The sequence below is a fragment of the Microtus oregoni genome, unplaced genomic scaffold (genome assembly GCF_018167655.1).
Source record: "Microtus oregoni isolate MIOR12 unplaced genomic scaffold, Mior012 000041F_ref0000270, whole genome shotgun sequence".
Lineage (NCBI taxonomy): Eukaryota > Metazoa > Chordata > Mammalia > Rodentia > Cricetidae > Microtus > Microtus oregoni.
This window is the reverse complement of record NW_024543208.1, coordinates 17,173,337-17,191,354: the sequence shown is the minus strand read 5'-3', so window position 1 is coordinate 17,191,354 and position 18,018 is coordinate 17,173,337. Positions and strand designations below refer to the sequence as shown.

At 46.6% G+C, this 18,018-nt stretch overlaps 1 protein-coding gene across 1 annotated transcript in view; it reads left to right on the top strand.

Moving 5' to 3' along the window:
- The window catches only part of Snx30 (sorting nexin family member 30), a 122,332-nt gene extending 107,741 nt beyond the window's left edge, over window positions 1-14,591 (top strand). Inside the window, exons 8-9 of the mRNA XM_041632439.1 lie at window positions 3,642-3,794; window positions 9,107-14,591. Coding sequence (XP_041488373.1) covers window positions 3,642-3,794; window positions 9,107-9,166 — 213 coding nt within the window. The 3' untranslated portion in view covers window positions 9,167-14,591. The remainder of the gene's footprint in view (window positions 1-3,641; window positions 3,795-9,106) is intronic.
- Window positions 14,592-18,018: the final 3,427 nt, after the last annotated feature.

Here is an 18,018-nt window from a genome sequence, read left to right as displayed (position 1 = left end):
TCTGTAGTGGTGGGGCATCTGTCTTCAGCCTACAGGCCTAGATTATCTGACAGACTTTTCTGTGAAACAGGAATTTTGAAGGACTGTCCTACCTTGTCTTGGCTAAGTTTGGTTTGTTACTCATTTTCTTTTGTTCCCTGCTTGTCCAGCCTGGGCAGCATACTGTCAGCAGTTGAGGCAAGGGTAGTTTTTGCCCAAATGGCTAGCTTTTCCACATTGAAATCAAACTCTATATGGAGGTTCTTAGATGCCCATTATCCTTTTTTGAAGTAGATTGGTGCTGTCAGGAGCAGACATGCCTCACTGTCATGAAAAGCCTTATGTTATTAAAGCATTTTAAATGTCATATTCTGTAGACCTTTGAAGTGCTTTTTTTAAACCATCTATCTTTTTAAAATATACCTCTGACCTTGACAACATACCTAGCATAATTAAAAGTTTGATTGTTATAGATGACTAAGTACTAACCTGTCTTTATTATCCTAAATTAGCTTTCAAGGACTAAAACTTTACATTATATATTTAACTAAGCTGCATAAGTATAATACCTTAAACAAGAGTAGAAACATAAATTCAGTATAACAAGAATAATCTTAAATCTGTATCAAAATACAAAAATCCATATCAATATATTTGAGGGTAGTAGTTGTTCAAAAGTAGATTCAACAATCCACCCTTTTATTCTATCATTTCTATACTATATCCACCCTTTTCCTTTCAGAAAGACATCCCTGAATCTAATCTTCCTTTAGTTTTTTTTTCTAACCATTACTAATAACAACTTGTAACCAGGACCCCAAGTGATGTCAAACATCCATAAACCACCAAATGACCAAAACTCACCGACCCTTCCTCTTGGGAATGTAAGTGTTATGCTCTGCGTTCTTGTCTGGGGGCAAAGGCATCTTTAGGGGACGCTGAGAGAATTAGGGTGATGGCCAAGTCCTGGGAGAGCTCGTCTGAAGAGTCTGACGCCATTCTGAGAGACTAGATCACGTGGGCTGCTTGTCTTTATTGGTATCTGGCCCTGTTCTTCTGAAAACACCAACTTTTAATGTAAGTGAAGATTGTGCTTCCGTTTCCCAGCCACCCAGACCCAAATAACCACACAGGAACTGTATTAATTATATAGAAACACTATTTGGCCGATGGCTTGGACATATTTCTAAGCAGCTCTTACACCTTAAATTAACCAATCTATCAATCTGTATTGCCACGAGGGTGTGGCCTACCTATAAGGTTCCGGCATCTTTCTCCTTCAACAGCTACATGGCGTCCTTTTGACTCCACCTGCTCTATATATCTCTGTTCGGATTTCCTGCCTGACTTTATTCTGCCTTGCCATAGGCGAAAGCAGCTTCTTTATTAACCAAGAGTAATAAAAACATATTCACATATACAAAGGGGAATCCCACATCATTTTAAAGATAACATGTATGTATATTAACACTAGTATGGGATGTACAGTGTGCACAAGACAGTTAAAGATGACTTTTTTGTTTTATGTTTTAGCAGGAAAAGGGCTTCTGTTAACTTTATAAGTTTGTTTAGACTGTAGAACCAAACCTCTCTTCATGTCATATGAAAGGAAGGCATGTAATAATAAGTCATGAGAACTCTGTAGCTGGCAAGATGTATCAGTTTCCTCCAGTCTCAGAGCTGCTCCCACAGTAGAGGGATCAGCATGTATGTCACCTGCCCTGTAGTCTTTCTTGGTTTCTTTCTTCATGTCTGTAGCTATGAATTGTAAGAGGTCTCCCCCAATCATATTTGATCTTCATTAATTTTAAAGAGAGCCATACTTTTTGTTTCCTGTTAAAACAAATCCATAACCCCCCCCCCCCACACACACACACACACAACCTAACACATGTCCTGACTTCCATTCTGAAGCTAAGACTTCCCTAAGGTACATAGAGTGGTTTAGTTCAGCCGTCCTTCATAATCCAGTGTCTCTGCTGCCATTTGCTCATCAATATTCAAAAAATCTAAAGTCAACAAAACATGCCGGATCCAGAGGCCCCGTGTGTTTCCCATCTCTGCGTGTCTTTTTTCTTCTATATTACTCTCTCTTTAAAGACTTTACTATTTTTAAACTATTTTTTTTCCTATGACCATCTATACCTATTTTTTACTGTATCTGTTTAAAGTTTTTCTTGGTCTGGATCACTTCACTGCATGCCTGCAGCCTTCTGTGACCCTGTGAGCCAAGCTTTAAACCCATCGTGCAGCTCCTCACGTGGTACTGGCTGACTCAAGCCTGCAGGCTGCGACCAGGAACTGCGTCTCTGTACACCTTGGCCAGCCTGAGAGACTGTAGGGCCAAGAAGCCATGTCTGGCTCTGTGTTTGTGTGCTTGGAACCTTTTTCAAAAGCTTTCTCAGGTCCTGTGTGGATATTCAAGCCCCCATGCTATCACACCTGAGCCTTCTCTGAAAGACTTTCTTACCAGACACGGAGGAGCCTTTGTGGGAACAACAGCTTACCCTTGATTCAGACATTTTTGCCATCTGGGGCCTTAGCAGGTGACTCAGCCCCCAGTCTTTTGAATCTTATGATAGAAAACATCCAACCGTTTTCCTTGGATATTGCCATCCCGATGTCTGTCAGACACAAGGAGCATGACTAACAATAAGGAATACTAGATGTTACTCATCAGTTAGTTGTCAAAAAAAAAACACAAACAAGAAACAGAGCCACAGTGTCACCTCCCTGCAGACCTGGGTGTCAGATGTCAGCATCCCTGTCCCTGCCATGTCTGCATTTCTGGTGGGTAGAAACTGGCTCTCCATGGTTACTCCTGTAACTTGGGGACATTTGTGCTCATTGCTCTGTGGACTTAAAACCTTGAAAGTCTCATTTGTTTCTGGCAAGTGTTGACCTAGCTTGGCATGTTAAGCCCTGACCACTATATGGGCCCAATGCAGCACTTGAGATAAAACTGAAAAATCTGACTTTGGAAAACCATCATGACCAGGAGGCCCTTGCTAACCCTGTGGGATAAGTGCAACTCCCTGCAGCAAAGTGAAGGTCATGAATCCCAGGGGACACACTTCCTTTGGAGAAAGTCTTCCTAAACTAAGAAATACTTGAAGCCACCTGCTATTATTATGCTTCAAATTCTTTTGATACCGCAACAATTTTCCTTCCGTTCTCGGACTTTCTGATTCTCTGCCACCTAGAGTGCAGAAGTAACCCGGTTTATTTATGATGTGGAGTTTAGAGGAGGGAGCTGGCTGGTAGCTTCGTTTTTACAGTTAACTCAGATGCGTGAGGAAAGGCATCCCGTGACCCAAGAAACCCCGGAACGATGCAGGACTGTGCGCAGAAATTGCTGCTGTATGTACAAAGTCTGCCCCGTTTGTCAGCATGGAAGCGTAAATCCTAACAGGATCCCAGGTCTCTACTTGATTGCAGGGATTTTCTTTCCCATTTGCAGATGGAGACAGAGGAGTGGTTTCCCGTGTGTCTCTGCTCTGTTAACGGGTGGGATGATGTTTGCGTTTTGCAAACACTTCCAAGCCTCTGCTTTCCAGGGTCATTTTAATTTAGCACTTTGGCTCCCTACAAATGTTTGAAGAGTAATTCACAGTAGAAGAAACCAACTACACTTAAAAGCCACGAATCTCTTTCCACTCCAGGTACCAGCAGATGTGGAGAAGTGCCAGGACAGGATGGAGTGCTTCAATGCTGACCTTAAGGCTGACGTGGAGAGGTGGCAGGGCAACAAGCGACAGGACTTCCGGCAGCTGCTCGTGGGCTTGGCTGACAAGAATATCCAGTATTATGAGAAGGTGAGAAGCAGCCCATGCCATTGTGGTTTCTAGAGGCCAGAGCCTTTCGTGGGGGTGGTGGGTCTTTCAGAAACCCCAAAGCATGATCCCCCTTGTCCCATCCCTAACTTGCATGTGAGCTATCCCGAGCGCCCTGGCCGAGCAGGGCTGAGTTTCGAAGCAGAGAGGCAGTTCTCACGCACGCCTCTTACACACTGCTGGAGTTCCCAGAGCCAGTGAGACCAGCACATGGGTACCCCCAGTTTATGGAGGCTTTGGGGTTCCACATAAAGTTTTCTTTATTTTCACTATGCCATGGACCCCTTTAGTCATCTACTGAGGCTGATAGACATCTTATTAAGACCTTGTTTGTTTTTAATACTCTTTTTAAATACCTGAAATAAAGCTGTATGGAATTAGACAGGAAAGCAATGCTATTAGCAAAGTTTTTATTCTTGCATCCTCTTGACCTGTGGACCTCAGGTTAAACATTTCTATTCACACACACACACACACACACACACACACACACACACACACACACGATGGGAGGGTACGAGAGAGAGGCCCATCTCCTCAAATCAAGGTTCATGCCTAATGTATCTAATTTGAAGTCGTTTCTGGTAGTGAGTCTTGTCTTTTGTAGACTACACTTAGAGTTAAACAGTGGCCTAAGTTCAGTTGGAATAACTTGTGGCCTTGAAGTTGAGCTGTTGGAGCCAGGACAGCCTCTCTCCTGTGGAAGGTGATAGGGACAGGCATATCTCCTAGCCCTAAGACACGTCCTTGGCCTAGGCTGTAGTAGAGGCTTTGATGATTGTGGCGACTGCTTTTAGGTGGTATGCCTGGACTTTTCCCGGCTTACCAAAGGAAAACAAAGGAAATACAGCTAAGAGTTGGGAGAGATGGGTGCCCTCCATCTTTACCTGATTTTTCTCTGGAGTGCGTTGTTTCTGAACTGGATCGTCCCTGGATAATAGGCCAGCTCATTAAATTGAACTCCATCATGGCCACAAGGTGTGGGCATCGGAGGAAGGCCTGAGGGAGTGAGGGCCTGAGTGTGTGTGTGAGGGCCTGAGTGTGTGAGGGCCTGAGTGTGTGGTGAGGGTCTGAGTGTGTGAGGGCCTGAGTGTGTGGTGAGGGCCTGAGTGTGTGAGGTCCTGAGTGTGTGAGGGCCTGAGTGTGTGAGGACCTGAGTGTGTGAGGGCCTGAGTGTGTGAGGACCTGAGTGTGTGTGAGGACCTGAGTGAGTGTGTGAGGGCCTGAGTGTGTGAGGACCTGAGTGTGTGTGTGAGGACCTGAGTGTGTGTGTGAGGGCCTGAGTGTGTGAGGACCTGAGTGTGTGTGTGAGGGCCTGAGTGTGTGAGGACCTGAGTGTGTGAGGGCCTGAGTGTGTGAGGGCCTGAGTGTGTGAGGACCTGAGTGTGTGTGTGAGGACCTGAGTGAGTGTGTGAGGGCCTGAGTGTGTGAGGACCTGAGTGTGTGAGGGCCTGAGTGTGTGTGTGAGGGCCTGAGTGTGTGTGTGAGGGCCTGAGTGTGTGAGGACCTGAGTGTGTGAGGGCCTGAGTGTGTGAGGACCTGAGTGTGTGTGTGAGGACCTGAGTGAGTGTGTGAGGGCCTGAGTGTGTGAGGGCCTGAGTGTGTGAGGGCCTAAGTGTGTGAGGGCCTGAGTGTGTGAGGACCTGAGTGTGTGAGGCCCTGAGTGTGTGAGGGCCTGAGTGTGTGAGGGCCTGAGTGTGTGTGAGGACCTGAGTGTGTGTGTGAGGGCCTGAGTGTGTGTGTGAGGGCCTGAGTGTGTGAGGACCTGAGTGTGTGTGTGAGGGCCTGAGTGTGTGAGGACCTGAGTGTGTGAGGGCCTGAGTGTGTGAGGGCCTGAGTGTGTGAGGACCTGAGTGTGTGAGGGCCTGAGTGTGTGAGGGCCTGAGTGTGTGTGTGAGGACCTGAGTGTGTGTGTGAGGGCCTGAGTGTGTGTGTGAGGGCCTGAGTGTGTGTGTGAGGGCCTGAGTGTGTGAGGGCCTGAGTGTGTGTGTGAGGGCCTGAGTGTGTGTGTGAGGGCCTGAGTGTGTGTGTGAGGGCCTGAGTGTGTGTGTGAGGGCCTGAGTGTGTGTGTGAGGACCTGAGTGTGTGAGGACCTGAGTGTGTGAGGGCCTGAGTGTGTGTGTGAGGGCCTGAGTGTGTGAGGGCCTGAGTGTGTGTGTGAGGGCCTCCTGAGTATGTGTGTGAGGACCTGAGTGTGTGTGTGAGGGCCTGAGTGTGTGTGTGAGGGCCTGAGTGTGTGTGTGAGGGCCTGAGTGTGTGAGGACCTGAGTGTGTGAGGACCTGACTGTGTGAGGGCCTGAGTGTGTGAGGACCTGAGTGTGTGAGGGCCTGAGTGTGTGAGGGCCTGAGTGTGTGAGGGCCTGAGTGTGTGAGGACCTGAGTGTGTGAGGGCCTGAGTGTGTGTGGGCCTGAGTGTGTGAGGGCCTGAGTGTGTGTGTGAGGGCCTGAGTGTGTGTGTGAGGACCTGAGTGTGTGTGTGAGGGCCTGAGTGTGTGTGAGGGCCTGAGTGTGTGTGTGAGGGCCTGAGTGTGTGTGTGAGGGCCTGAGTGTGTGTGTGAGGGCCTGAGTGTGTGTGTGAGGACCTGAGTGTGTGAGGACCTGAGTGTGTGTGTGAGGGCCTGAGTGTGTGTGTGTGAGGGCCTGAGTGAGTGTGTGAGGGCCTGAGTGTGTGTGTGAGGACCTGAGTGTGTGAGGACCTGAGTGTGTGAGGGCCTGAGTGTGTGTGTGTGAGGGCCTGAGTGTGTGAGGGCCTGAGTGTGTGTGTGTGAGGGCCTGAGTGAGTGTGTGAGGGCCTGAGTGTGTGTGTGAGGGCCTGAGTGTGTGTGTGAGGACCTGAGTGTGTGAGGGCCTGAGTGTGTGAGGGCCTGAGGGAGTGAGGGCCTGAGTGTGTGAAGGCCTGAGTGTGTGAGGGCCTGAGGGAATGAGGGCCTGAGTGTGTGAGGGCCTGAGTGTGTGAGGGCCTGAGTGTGTGTGTGAGGGCCTGGGTGTGTGAGGGCCTGAGTGAGTGAGGACCTGAGTGAGTGAGGGCCTGAGTGAGTGAGTGTCTGAGTGAATATGTGTTGTTGACCCATTTCGAGGCCTCCAAGGCCTCTGGCCCATGGGAAACTGGCAAATCCAGGCTGCAGAGGAGTAGTAGAGCTTCCTAGGGTCTGAGGGTGAGTGTTTTCAAACAATTGATCAGGGTGTTGCAAAGACTAGAATTGTAGCGTCCTCCTTCCAGGTGTTTACAGCCTGAGACTACTGCTACAGAGATCTACAGCTCCTAGCTAATCCCTCTCCCTATGCGGAACCTAATAAACTCATTGAGGTTCCATGTTGCTGGCAGTAGGAGCCCTCTATCAGAGTGATCCCAGCTTTGCTGCATGTTTGTCCTTTCTTCTTTGTCACCCCTAGTCAGGGTTCCAGGACCCCAGCCATGTGTTCATGTCAACTGATGTGACAAAGATTTTATGATTTTCAATTTAAAGCTAAAGAAACCAATACTCACAGAGGTTTAAAAAGTCCTCCCAAGGTGACCCGCCCTTTGAGTACCAAACTACAAGCATCTAACTGACAGAACCGTAGTTTGGATTGTCCTCACACACAATCAGAAACAGCCTTGCTTCCTACAAGATGCTTCTCCTGCTGGCTCATCTCTCTTGTTCTTGATTTGTAAATGTAATCATTTTTTTATGGAATGATTATGAAGATAAAGTAAAATGCTCATTCAGGTTTCCAGAACATACTCAGCATTTGGCAAACAGTCAATAAAAATTACCTTGCTGTTCTTCCTTCCCAGTCTAAAAGCAGCCAGGTTCAGTGTCTCCATCATGCTGTTGTGGGTGAATCTGCCATCTCTAAAATCCCAGAATGCAAACTCGGGTCTATGCCTGTTTCTTCCCATTGTACTATAAATAGGGTAACGATCTTGAGGCCTGGTCTTGGCTTCTACATGTATTTGACATTTTTTCCTGTACTCTTTTGTGTGCAAAGGATTGTTTACAAAGTTGATAAATCCATCTAGGCATCCTCAGTCTATCAGTGGGCAGGGAAGACCAGTCTATGGAAGTCACATTTATTCTGATCCTTAGAGCCAAAGGTCTGACAAACGTGTACTGTAGGCAAAGGGTACAACATACACAAGGTCCCTGAGCAAGAAAAGAGAACACATTTGAGGACCAAAGTGAAAGTTTGATCAGTCATGATTCCTTTTGGGACATGCAGAAAGAGCCTTGTAGATAGGAGAGTTTGGCCTTCAGGGTCATTACTGGAACAAGCTCCTGAGGCCGCCTAGGCTTTCTGTATTTAGGACAGGCTTCTGAGTTGTCCAGGAAGGTACCAGGGAGAAGTTTCACCACTCTTCTTTCTGCCTGACCTGATGCCTCTCTCCTCCCTCCCACCTCTGCAGAACTCCTCCCCAGGTGACTCAGCACACAGTCCTCCTTTACCCCAAGGCTGTCTGTTACAGAGGCTTTTCAGAGGGAGGATGTGGCTGCTGCGCCCAAGTCTTCTAAATTCTTGGCCTGTCACAAGGGCCTGGAATGAAGAGAAAGGATTATCAGTTTGTATTTATGTTCTGACTACAAACTGTGTAACAGCGAATATAAAATACATAACAGTGTATGGGTCTAATTAAACCTGGTAGTTGGGCCAGTGAGATTGCTTACTTGCTGCCAAGCCTGACAGCCTGGATTTGATCCCTGGAACCCACGTGGTAGAAGGAGAGAACTGACCCCTTAAGGTTGTTCTGACATCCATACAAATGTCATGGTACATGTACCCCACCTTCACATAAACAGAAATAACTGTAGGAATTGTTGGACTCCTTTCTCCCCATTCTGTGGGGAGATCTAAGAGTGACACAAACAAGCAACCCAAACTTCAGGATGGTGAATCAGAGCAGGTTTTCCACCCACCCTGACTCAGGTGGCTGGGTTTTCATGTTTACATCCTTGTACAAGCCCCACCCAAGCCTCCAACAGTGTCTCCATGGGTGCTCAGAACCGGTGTCCTCATCAGGAGTTTCCTGCCTGGTCTAGTGCTTGCTTAGTGGAAGGAAAGATTTTCTTAAGAGTAGATCCATGTCCACTCCCTGGGTGTAGGCTTCACACTCTCACGAATGCATGCAGCCTTGGAAGGACATTGTTCTTTCATAAAGATGGGGTGACACATTCCAGACAAACACTTGTCACTTCCTCTGTTGATAATAGTATTGATAACACAGGTAGGTGCCACTGGACAAAGGTGACCCAGCAGGATCAGGGTTGGCAGAGTGGCATTCAGCAGCTGACCTTGTGTGGATGTTGTCGTTTCAGTGCCTCATGGCGTGGGAGTCAATTATTCCCCTACTGCAAGAAAAACAAGAGACCAAGTAGATCTGTTCTTGGGACAGAGACTCTTCTGCCTCCACAGGGCATGGCACCCTGAACCAGAGTGTCCCTGCAGTGCCGGAGAGGTGGCCGTGAGAACACAGCAAAACACCACCTCCCGTTTGTGTACTTTCTCCCTCCCCTCCCCCACAGTTGTTTTTCAGTTTAGTATTTATTCCTTGGTGGAGTCTGTGAGTCTGTAATCATCTCTCAACAGAAGCATACCTCCATATTGTGAAGGAACCTCCTAAATGGAACACTATGAAGACTTGAAACTAAGGGACAGAACAGCCCCCAGATGACATGTGACATCACTTTGGGGGCATCCCAATTGCTTTTGTGAGACAGAACAAGAACCTTGCGTTTCAGGGACACAGGAGACATGAAGAAGGCAGCCGTGGCTTGCTGTGGAGACCATGTGGTTCTGCACTTTACCCCTAAGGGCATTGACGTGTCCCAGCATAGGAGGTTAGGTACCTTCGTGGAAAGTCCTTAATTTACAGTGACTGTGGCCTACTGCCAGCTCATTATGAGTGGCATCTTTTGACTTATTTCTGGTTCACATGGGTCCATTTAAATCAGTGTCCGTGTGCACCAGTGCTTGAGCCAGCGTCCTCGTCCTTATGCCATGCCTCAGGAAGCTGAAGGGAATGCTCCTGGATCTTGTTTCTGGCATCCACAGTGCTATAGATGAGAAGCTTTTCGGTGTGAATTGGCAAAAAAAGGTGCATTTTTCTTTGTGAAGGTGTCAATGTGCTTGTTTTGATTGTTTAACCATTGTCGTGGTTGCTCTTAGACCTCTTAGGAAACAGCTGCTATTTTATGGTCAGCGACTCTCCTGTGTGCCAAGCCCCAGTCCCAGTGTCTGCTTTATGCAATTTGCCTTTACTTCACCAAAAATGTCTGTTTTAATACTTCCTGTCATGCCCACTGAATATCTGGGCAACCTTGCAGTGAGGGCTGGTATGTCACATTGTCATGACTGTCACCAGTTTGTAAATTCAGTATGAATGTTCTACATGAGTGTGGTCAGGACGAAAGCATCTGCAGGGCGCTCAGAGACGAGAGTGACAGCATGCTCTTTGCTTCTAGATATGTGGAAATCTCCATTTGCTGCCCAAATCTGGAGACTGCTGGCTGTGCTTAAATCTTCATTTGAAACTTTTCAAGTTGCCATAAATCCAGAAGTTAGAAAGGCTCTTTTTCAGGCCATTGTTGGAAAGCAGCTGCAGAGTGTGTTCTTTCATCTGTGGCTCTTTGCTCAAACGCATAAATCCGAGCTCGGGTAAATGGAAGGGGTTCTGTTTGTTTTTAGAATGAAGCACATACAAGTTATTTGCAAATTCTAATCAGCGCACCGCGTGCTGAAGCCTCCCTTCCCTCGCGCAGAGCTGGCCTCCATCATGGACAGCAGCTAGACAGCATGAAACAATTTGCCTTTTCCTCACATTTGACAAATTTGTGATTGAAATAATAGTTTCTGCAACTCTTGGTACTTGCCCAGACCCCTCTGTGCCATCCTGAACTCCTTTGATGTGAATTCTGTTTGGTACAAATAGAAATGGCCCGCTGGAGTGGAAAGGTAAGAACAGTCTGTCCACTCCAAACTTCAGTGGCCTGGAATCTCATTCTACCTCCGAAGCCATCAGGTTGGTGTGGGTGTAAATGCCCAGAGTCAACCTGAGCGTGCTGGTAGAGTCAGGGCGTGTGTCTAGTCACCGGCAGGTCTCCATTGTTAGATGTCAGCAGACACCAAGCAGTGATGTTCATCTTTGGGAAACATGAAACTTGGCTTTGTGGACTGTGCCCTTGCTAAGTGTCCAGCGTAATGATGTTTGACAAGAACTACGGAAAGAATTAAGGAGAAGCTAAAATTTGATGACGAGCTGGTTGCTGAAACCCCAAGTCAATCCTGTGTGCTGGTTAGCTACACAAGAAAGAAGCCTGTGAAAACAGCCCTGGGCTGCAGGGGAAGTAAATGGAGGGAAGCAGGATCCACAGCCATTTCCTCATGAGAGGCTGGCTTTTACGGCATCTTTTAATTTCTGTCTTCTGTTTATTTGGCCAGCAAGCAATGTCCCTAGACTTTGAGATTCCAGAAAGAGCTGGGATAATGGAAACTTTCTGTCCCCTAGAAATGATGTCAGTGGCTAAGCCAGGAACAGCCATGCACAAGAAGGCACTCTTGTCCCTGTCTTCAGGCTAGCGTCTGGCCCAGAAGAGAAGGGGCAGTAGACAGTGGAAAGAGGCCTCCTACCCGCCTACTCTGGGGCTCCCTCAAGTTCCCGGAAGCTCAGCAGTCCCAAGCATTTGCTTCCTCTTGGCCAAGCCCAAAAGAGATTCCCTCCACAAAATATTGCTCAGAGATTACAGTGTCAAAAGGCCTTAGAGAGGCCTCATTCGTTCCTTCTGAAGCCTCTGCCATGAAGTCACGGATCCCTCTTGTTTATTTCCCATGAGACTTTGCCTTGAGGGCAGAGCACTGTACTCAGGTAGAGAGACATGGATAGCTTTGGAGGCTTGAACATGGGACAGTGAAGTGAAAGTTGGCCCTATGACTGCCCGGTCCTGAGAGATGGAGGGTTTCTTCCCTGGGTTAGAGATCTGCCCGGGCAAGAAAAGAGTTCTTAAAACCAAGGAGATTGGAGAGATGCAAGAGTTTAGGGCAGTGTCGTGGTTTGTAGTAGGAAAGGATGCTATTAATGCTGACAGTTTACAAGAAGAATCTGAGCTGCTGTGCTCAAAGCAAGGAGTAAGCCTCTGTGGGGTCGGGTTCAGTAATGATTGCTGGTAAGTGGAAAGTAGGCTTAGAGAGGCAGTGGGCTTGGTGCTTCTCCAGGCTTCTTCTGAACTCACCAGGCATTTTCCCATAGCTGAAACAAGAAAGCCCCACCGTGCTTGGGGACAGAGGTGAACCCCGTGGAGTGTGCTCTAGGTGTTGAGTAGAATGTACTCTTTCTGCTGTCCACGGGAAGAAACTGTCCATGCACACTGCAGCCCTTGGTGAGGCCCAATGGAAGTTTTGACTTTAGAAGTGAGCGTAATGGCCGTGCTTCTCTTAGGATAGCACCAAAAGAACACTCAGCCTCTGGGCCTTGGTCCTGTCCTGTGAAGGCAGGACCTTCTGAAGCTCTAGGTACTAGGTAGCTGGTTGTTTCAGTGAGGTCATCTAAGCCATGGTAAGGGCACTACACTGCACTATCCTGAGCGGGTTAGGGTGGGTACAACAAAGCCAAGGACTGCCTTAGAGACTGTGTTGACACTACTGGCTTGGGTCTTGGAGTCAGCTGGAGGTGGGCTCTTCTCTGGCTAGGTGGAGCTGCTGACCATGAAGGGTGATTCTTATGGAGGGTCAGCTCCTGGGGCTGGGCCCCTGCTGAACCCCATCTTCTTATAAAGGGTATTTGGAAATGAAGTAAGGTAAGCACATGGCTAGGGGACTTTGCTCACCTTCATTTACAAATTACGTCGGGAATTTGGGCTTGCCGTCTCGCTCTCAAGAGTCTTCAGGATGACAACAGATTGCATGTGCCTTCTCATCACCTGTGACTTGCTCTGCTCAGGTAGCAGGTGGCACTTAGCAGTAGAGTTGAGGAAAATGACCTCTTCTTGGCCAAATAGAGGTACAGTCGGTGTGCTGGGGAAGCCTGCTTCCTCCCTGTTTTTAATTTAGTGACTAATGGGGGACTCGGTTTTTACCAGCCTGCTCTGTAGGTCGTCAGTGTTCCGTTTTGAAGGTGTCCCCATGCTTGTACACATCAGAGGACAGGAACTCGGTGTCTGAGAAGGCTGGAAGCACTGTTACAGGGCTGACCATTCTCTCTTAATCATATCTGTTTGGAATATTCCTGGGTATGACTGACTATCCAATACTTTATGTGTGGCAAAAAAAAATGTTACTAGTTCTTAACTATTGTAGTTTGTAAATAAGCACCGTGGGTGGGGAAACTTTTAAAGAGACAAATAAGATGTGTATCTCATATCGGTGTTCTTAGCACTTGAAAACCAACCCACCCAGGAAAAGCCACAGACTGTTAAAAGCATAACAGTAGTTCTTAAACAGCTGTCAGTACCCACTAATTGCCTTACTAGTGTTTTAAAGTGTTGGCATAGAAAGAGTTTTACGTGTAGAAGCAGTTGGTCTAGAAACTTATTATGGGCCATCTTCAGTCCTCTTAAAGTCACAAGCCAGAGGTATAGGTCACAGAAGGAAGGTGGCCTTTTGGGAAGCAAGACTAAATATTTCTGTTGGCAAATGGTATTTGAAAATAATGTCAAGAAACAGGGAGCACAGCCCGTTTTGATGTTTTTGAGGGAGAAAGACAAGCTTAGTGTGCTTTGGCCTAGTTGGGGTGTGGAGGATACCGACATTATCAGCAGTTACAAATTGCATGCTTCAGAGAACCCTCCAGATTACGGCAGCATGAGAGGCTTGCCTTGCCTCCAGAGTGGTCTCAGAGCACACTGGGATAGAAATTCTCCTTAGGTTGAAATGCCAAATAGCTTACCTGTTCTGCCAACTCACTCACTACTAAAGCCAGTGTTGAAGGGTTCAAATGTGCCTCTCCCAGAAGTACCGCCCAAGTATTGGGTGATTCTGGGCTCTCCACAGTCCAGGTCAGAGCAGCTAACACCTGTGCACACTGCTGTTGAACAGGCTGGGCCACAGCCTTAGACTGGCACTCTGCCAGGAACAATGCTGGAGGGAAGGAGGGGGAGCTGTGTCCACTGGGCCTTCATCCAGGAACAAAGCAGCACAAGCCAGCGTCTCTTCCAGTCAGCGCTGCCCACCTAGGCCGTGCCGGGCTGGGCTCCCTCAGAGTCCCTGCTCATTGTATTTCCGTGTGCCTGTTCCCTTCATGCCTGCGTCAGGAACGCACGGAGAGACAGCCTACATCTGCAGACTCCCATGAAGCAAACTGCCAGCAAACTCTTCAAGGGGCATGAAAATAAATATTTGGACTTTTTTAGAAATTGTTCTTTGTGTTTAAAACTTCCAGAGAAAGAAACAGGCTTCTGAGGAATGGAGTCCCACCCTGGTGTACTGGCTCTCTCCCTGCTGCCGTTAAACCAAAACAAAAGCTGTGAACATAAGTGCTTGAGGGATATGTGTTGACAAGAAAGTGATTTATTTACAGAACTAAGTCCTTGTCTCATGAAACTACCGAAAAAGAATGTCACCTTTCTCTTTGTTACAGAACCAGAGATGTTTTGTTGTATTTTTTATGCTGGCACGAGGTTCTTGTCTGCTTTGATTTTTCATGTATCTGTGTGTAAGAAATTCTGTTTGTTGTTTACTATGGAATTAGTATTACATTTTGAGGTAAACAAAGAATTTGTATTGCTTGGTAAACTATTAGCTTGTAAATTAAAAAAAAAATCTTTACCTCACTTAAAGCAATGGACCAATAAACCTATAAAAGATGCTTTATTTATCCTGGATCATGTGCTCATTTGTATCTGTTAGGATCCGAAAATGGGATGCCTATCTTTCTGGGTTTTTAAAAGATTCTCTGAACAGATGATAATTTGCTTATGAGAGTCGGAACATTTCTTGCAGGGTAATAAGAAAAGGCAAACGTAAGTACACACTTATCCTTCCTGTTCACTTCACAGTAGGTCCTGCCTCAGTTCACCCTCTCCTGCAGTCAGGGAGATGGAAACACTGTATACTATAGTATCAGTGAGATGATTTTTCCCACACGGGCAGCCGTTTCCTGATTCTTGCTTTGTGTCTGTTTTCCTGCCATGTTTGAGAGGCATTTTCAAGAAAAGGAATGCCTGTGGTTTACGAGAGTGATTTTGAGGAGAACAGGGCCAGAATTCAGTTCCAGTACCCGTGTCTGGTAGCTCACAACCACATGTAACCCCTGCTCTACAGGATCTCCTTTGCCTTCGTTGGGCCCAGGGGGGTCGTCCCAAGATGGGGACAGACCACCAAAGTCTAATAAACCAGAAGTGAACTTTAATCCAGAAACCAGATTCCAGGAAAAAAATTAAATTAAAAATCTCCATGGGGCACAAAAAGCTTATCAGCTAGCTGAGACCACAGCCAGAGATGGATTTTGTAAGGTTGTGGCAAAGGCTGGTTTCTGAACCTACCTTTTTATAGTAGGAACACCAAGCATTAGGTCTGAACAAAGAAATTTCTACAATCTCTAGGTAAAACTCAGATACAGGTTGCCTTACTTTACAATCTCCATTAACAGAGTTTTTCAGCTAAACTAGTGTTTATATTTAATGTCTTTCTTGGTACTTCCCAGTGGTGTTTACTGAAGCCCTGTGCTCTCCCTTTGATGCTGCCAGTTTCACGTAGCAGGGATAATGCGCAACCCAGAGGTCCTAACAGTTGACCCAGCTCATACCCGTAGGCTAGCTCTCAGTTTGGCCTTGTGAAGAGAGCTCTAGGCTGTAAAGCAGAGTAGCCCGCTGTTAATAGTTCATCCTTAAGCTGCTGAGAGATAGACTGTTCTCATTCTCCTAGGCTTGCAACTTTACATTTTTTTATTTCTACATTCTTATTTCTGGAATCTACATTTTTATATTCTTATTCTTGGAGCCTTCAGCCTTCTCCTCACATGCACATTCCCACTCAACGCATGTACATGTAATTTAAAATGAAGCTGAACTTGGTGCACACACCTTTGATCCTAGCACGTGGGAGGTAGAAGCCGACAGATCTCTGAGTGTGAGTCCTGTCAACCAAGGCTTGATAGTGAGGCGTGGTTTCATATTTATATATGTGATATATATGCATGCCAGACCTTGGAAATGGATGTCCCAATGATTCTGGATTAAGTGATAATTATTTGATTAATCCAACATCATTAATCCAATACTACAGTGATATAAAATGGGGCAGCAAGATGGAATAAAGAGATTTGAGACTTTGACTCCATTGTCTCATTTAATAACTGATTCTAGGATAGTTACATCTCTGAGCTTTCAGTACTGTGACCTTTGAAGTGCAGGAAAGCCTTCGCTATAGGGTTTTTGACAAACTAGTCCTTATGTACACAAAGCACCTGTCTGGTGAGCACTGTGACAGCCCTTACGGAAGATGTTCAAATATGTCCAAGTTCAATAATTTTTAGAGATTTATTTATTTTGTATACAGTATGCACGTATGACCGCAGGCCAGAAGAAAGCACCAGATCTCATTACAGATGGTTGTGAGCCACCATGTGGCTGCTGGAAATTGAATTCTGGACATCTAGATGAGCAGCCAGCCAGTGCTCTTAACCACTGAGCCGTCTCTCCAGTCCCCCAAGTTAAATATTAATGAGTAAGCTTTTTCTATATGCTTAGTCAGCTGATTTTTTTTAAAGGAGCATTTATATACCTTCCACCTTCTCATTTTAAAAGGTACAAAGGTCAGTTGGGGTCAGACTGAAATAAATAGAAATGAATAGTTAAAGCCATGGCCAGAGCTGGCGAGATGGCTGTGCAGGTGTAGGTGGTTGACCCTTGGGACCACATGGTAACACACACGCACGTGCACACACATGTTATAAAAATCTTTTCTTAAAGCAAGAAGTGATTAAAAACAAAAAAGGAAGAGGTTGTAATGGGGCAGCTGGATTTAAGAGATAACTTTGGGAAGGGGACTAGGTCAGAGGTGATTTGGAGCCTGACGACCTGGGAGGTGGAGGTGATGCTATTCTATCAGTCAGGAAAGAGAGGATGGATACAGTAATCTTAAATGGTGAATGGGGGGAAATAAGGAGCTGGAGGTGTTGACTCAGGTGTTGGAAAAATTCTGGAGTCTGTGGGGGAAATTTAGAGTATTGAAGAACCAAAGGAGGCTTCTGGCACCTAAGAGGTAAGGACAGAAGGAAGAGGGTGGGGTTGGAAATGCACTGAGCTTGGAAGAGAGGAGGAGGGAAGACAAGTTTTGATCATTCCCTGCAAGGGAATCCGATACAAACTATTCACTCCAGCCTGAGAACGCCACATCTGCAGTTTCGGGGGTCCCACCCAGAAAAGAAGGATTTGAACTCACAATGTAAATGTTGATTTTATTCGTAGCGAAAGGGACAATCAGAATAAGTAACTCAGAAAAGCTGATGCCAGACACCCCGACTCTTCACACCATCCACTCAAGAAAGTGATGATTAAAAGTGTCCGACAGCATAGTTCACTGGTCCTTGCTGGATTTTGCTGTTGTTGCTGGGTTTGTTTCTTTGAGGCAGGACTTTATGTATTTCTGGTGGCCTCAAACTACAGTATAGCTAAGGATAGCCTTAAAGTTCTGATCCTTCTGCCTCAGCCTCTCGAGTGCTGGAACTTCAGCTGTGCACGGCCATGCCTGATTTATGAGGTGCTGAGGTTCGAAGCCAGGAATCAGTGCTTGCTAGGCAAGCACTCCACCAACTGAGCTTCCTAAAAGCAACAGTGTTAACACTGCCATGAACTTTGTTGCTCTCTTGTTCCTAGCCGAGGAAGACTCAACCAAGCAAACTGATTTTTTTTTCAAGATTTTACATTAACTTGAAAACTATTATTATTTGTACAAAAATGTCAGATTTTACAAAATGTCCATTTCATGTTCATTCCCCCTTGGGCTTAAGTCTTCCACAGAACCTCTAGCACTGTGCACATGTGACTTGCTATGCCTTGATTGGAACCCTTAAGACAGTGATGGAAGAAAGGCTGGCTGAATGGAGCCTGAACCCCTCCAGGACCTAGAATGCCGGTGCAAGCAGCTGGTACCCCAGACCCTAACCTCTGCCTTTCCTCCAATACCCAGAAACTGATTTTCCCTCCCACCAGGAACCTAAGGGCGTCAGCAGGCCGTTGGAAGGCTGGAATTTGGGTTTCATGGGCAGAACTTGGTAATTGAGGTGTTTTCAGCTCCT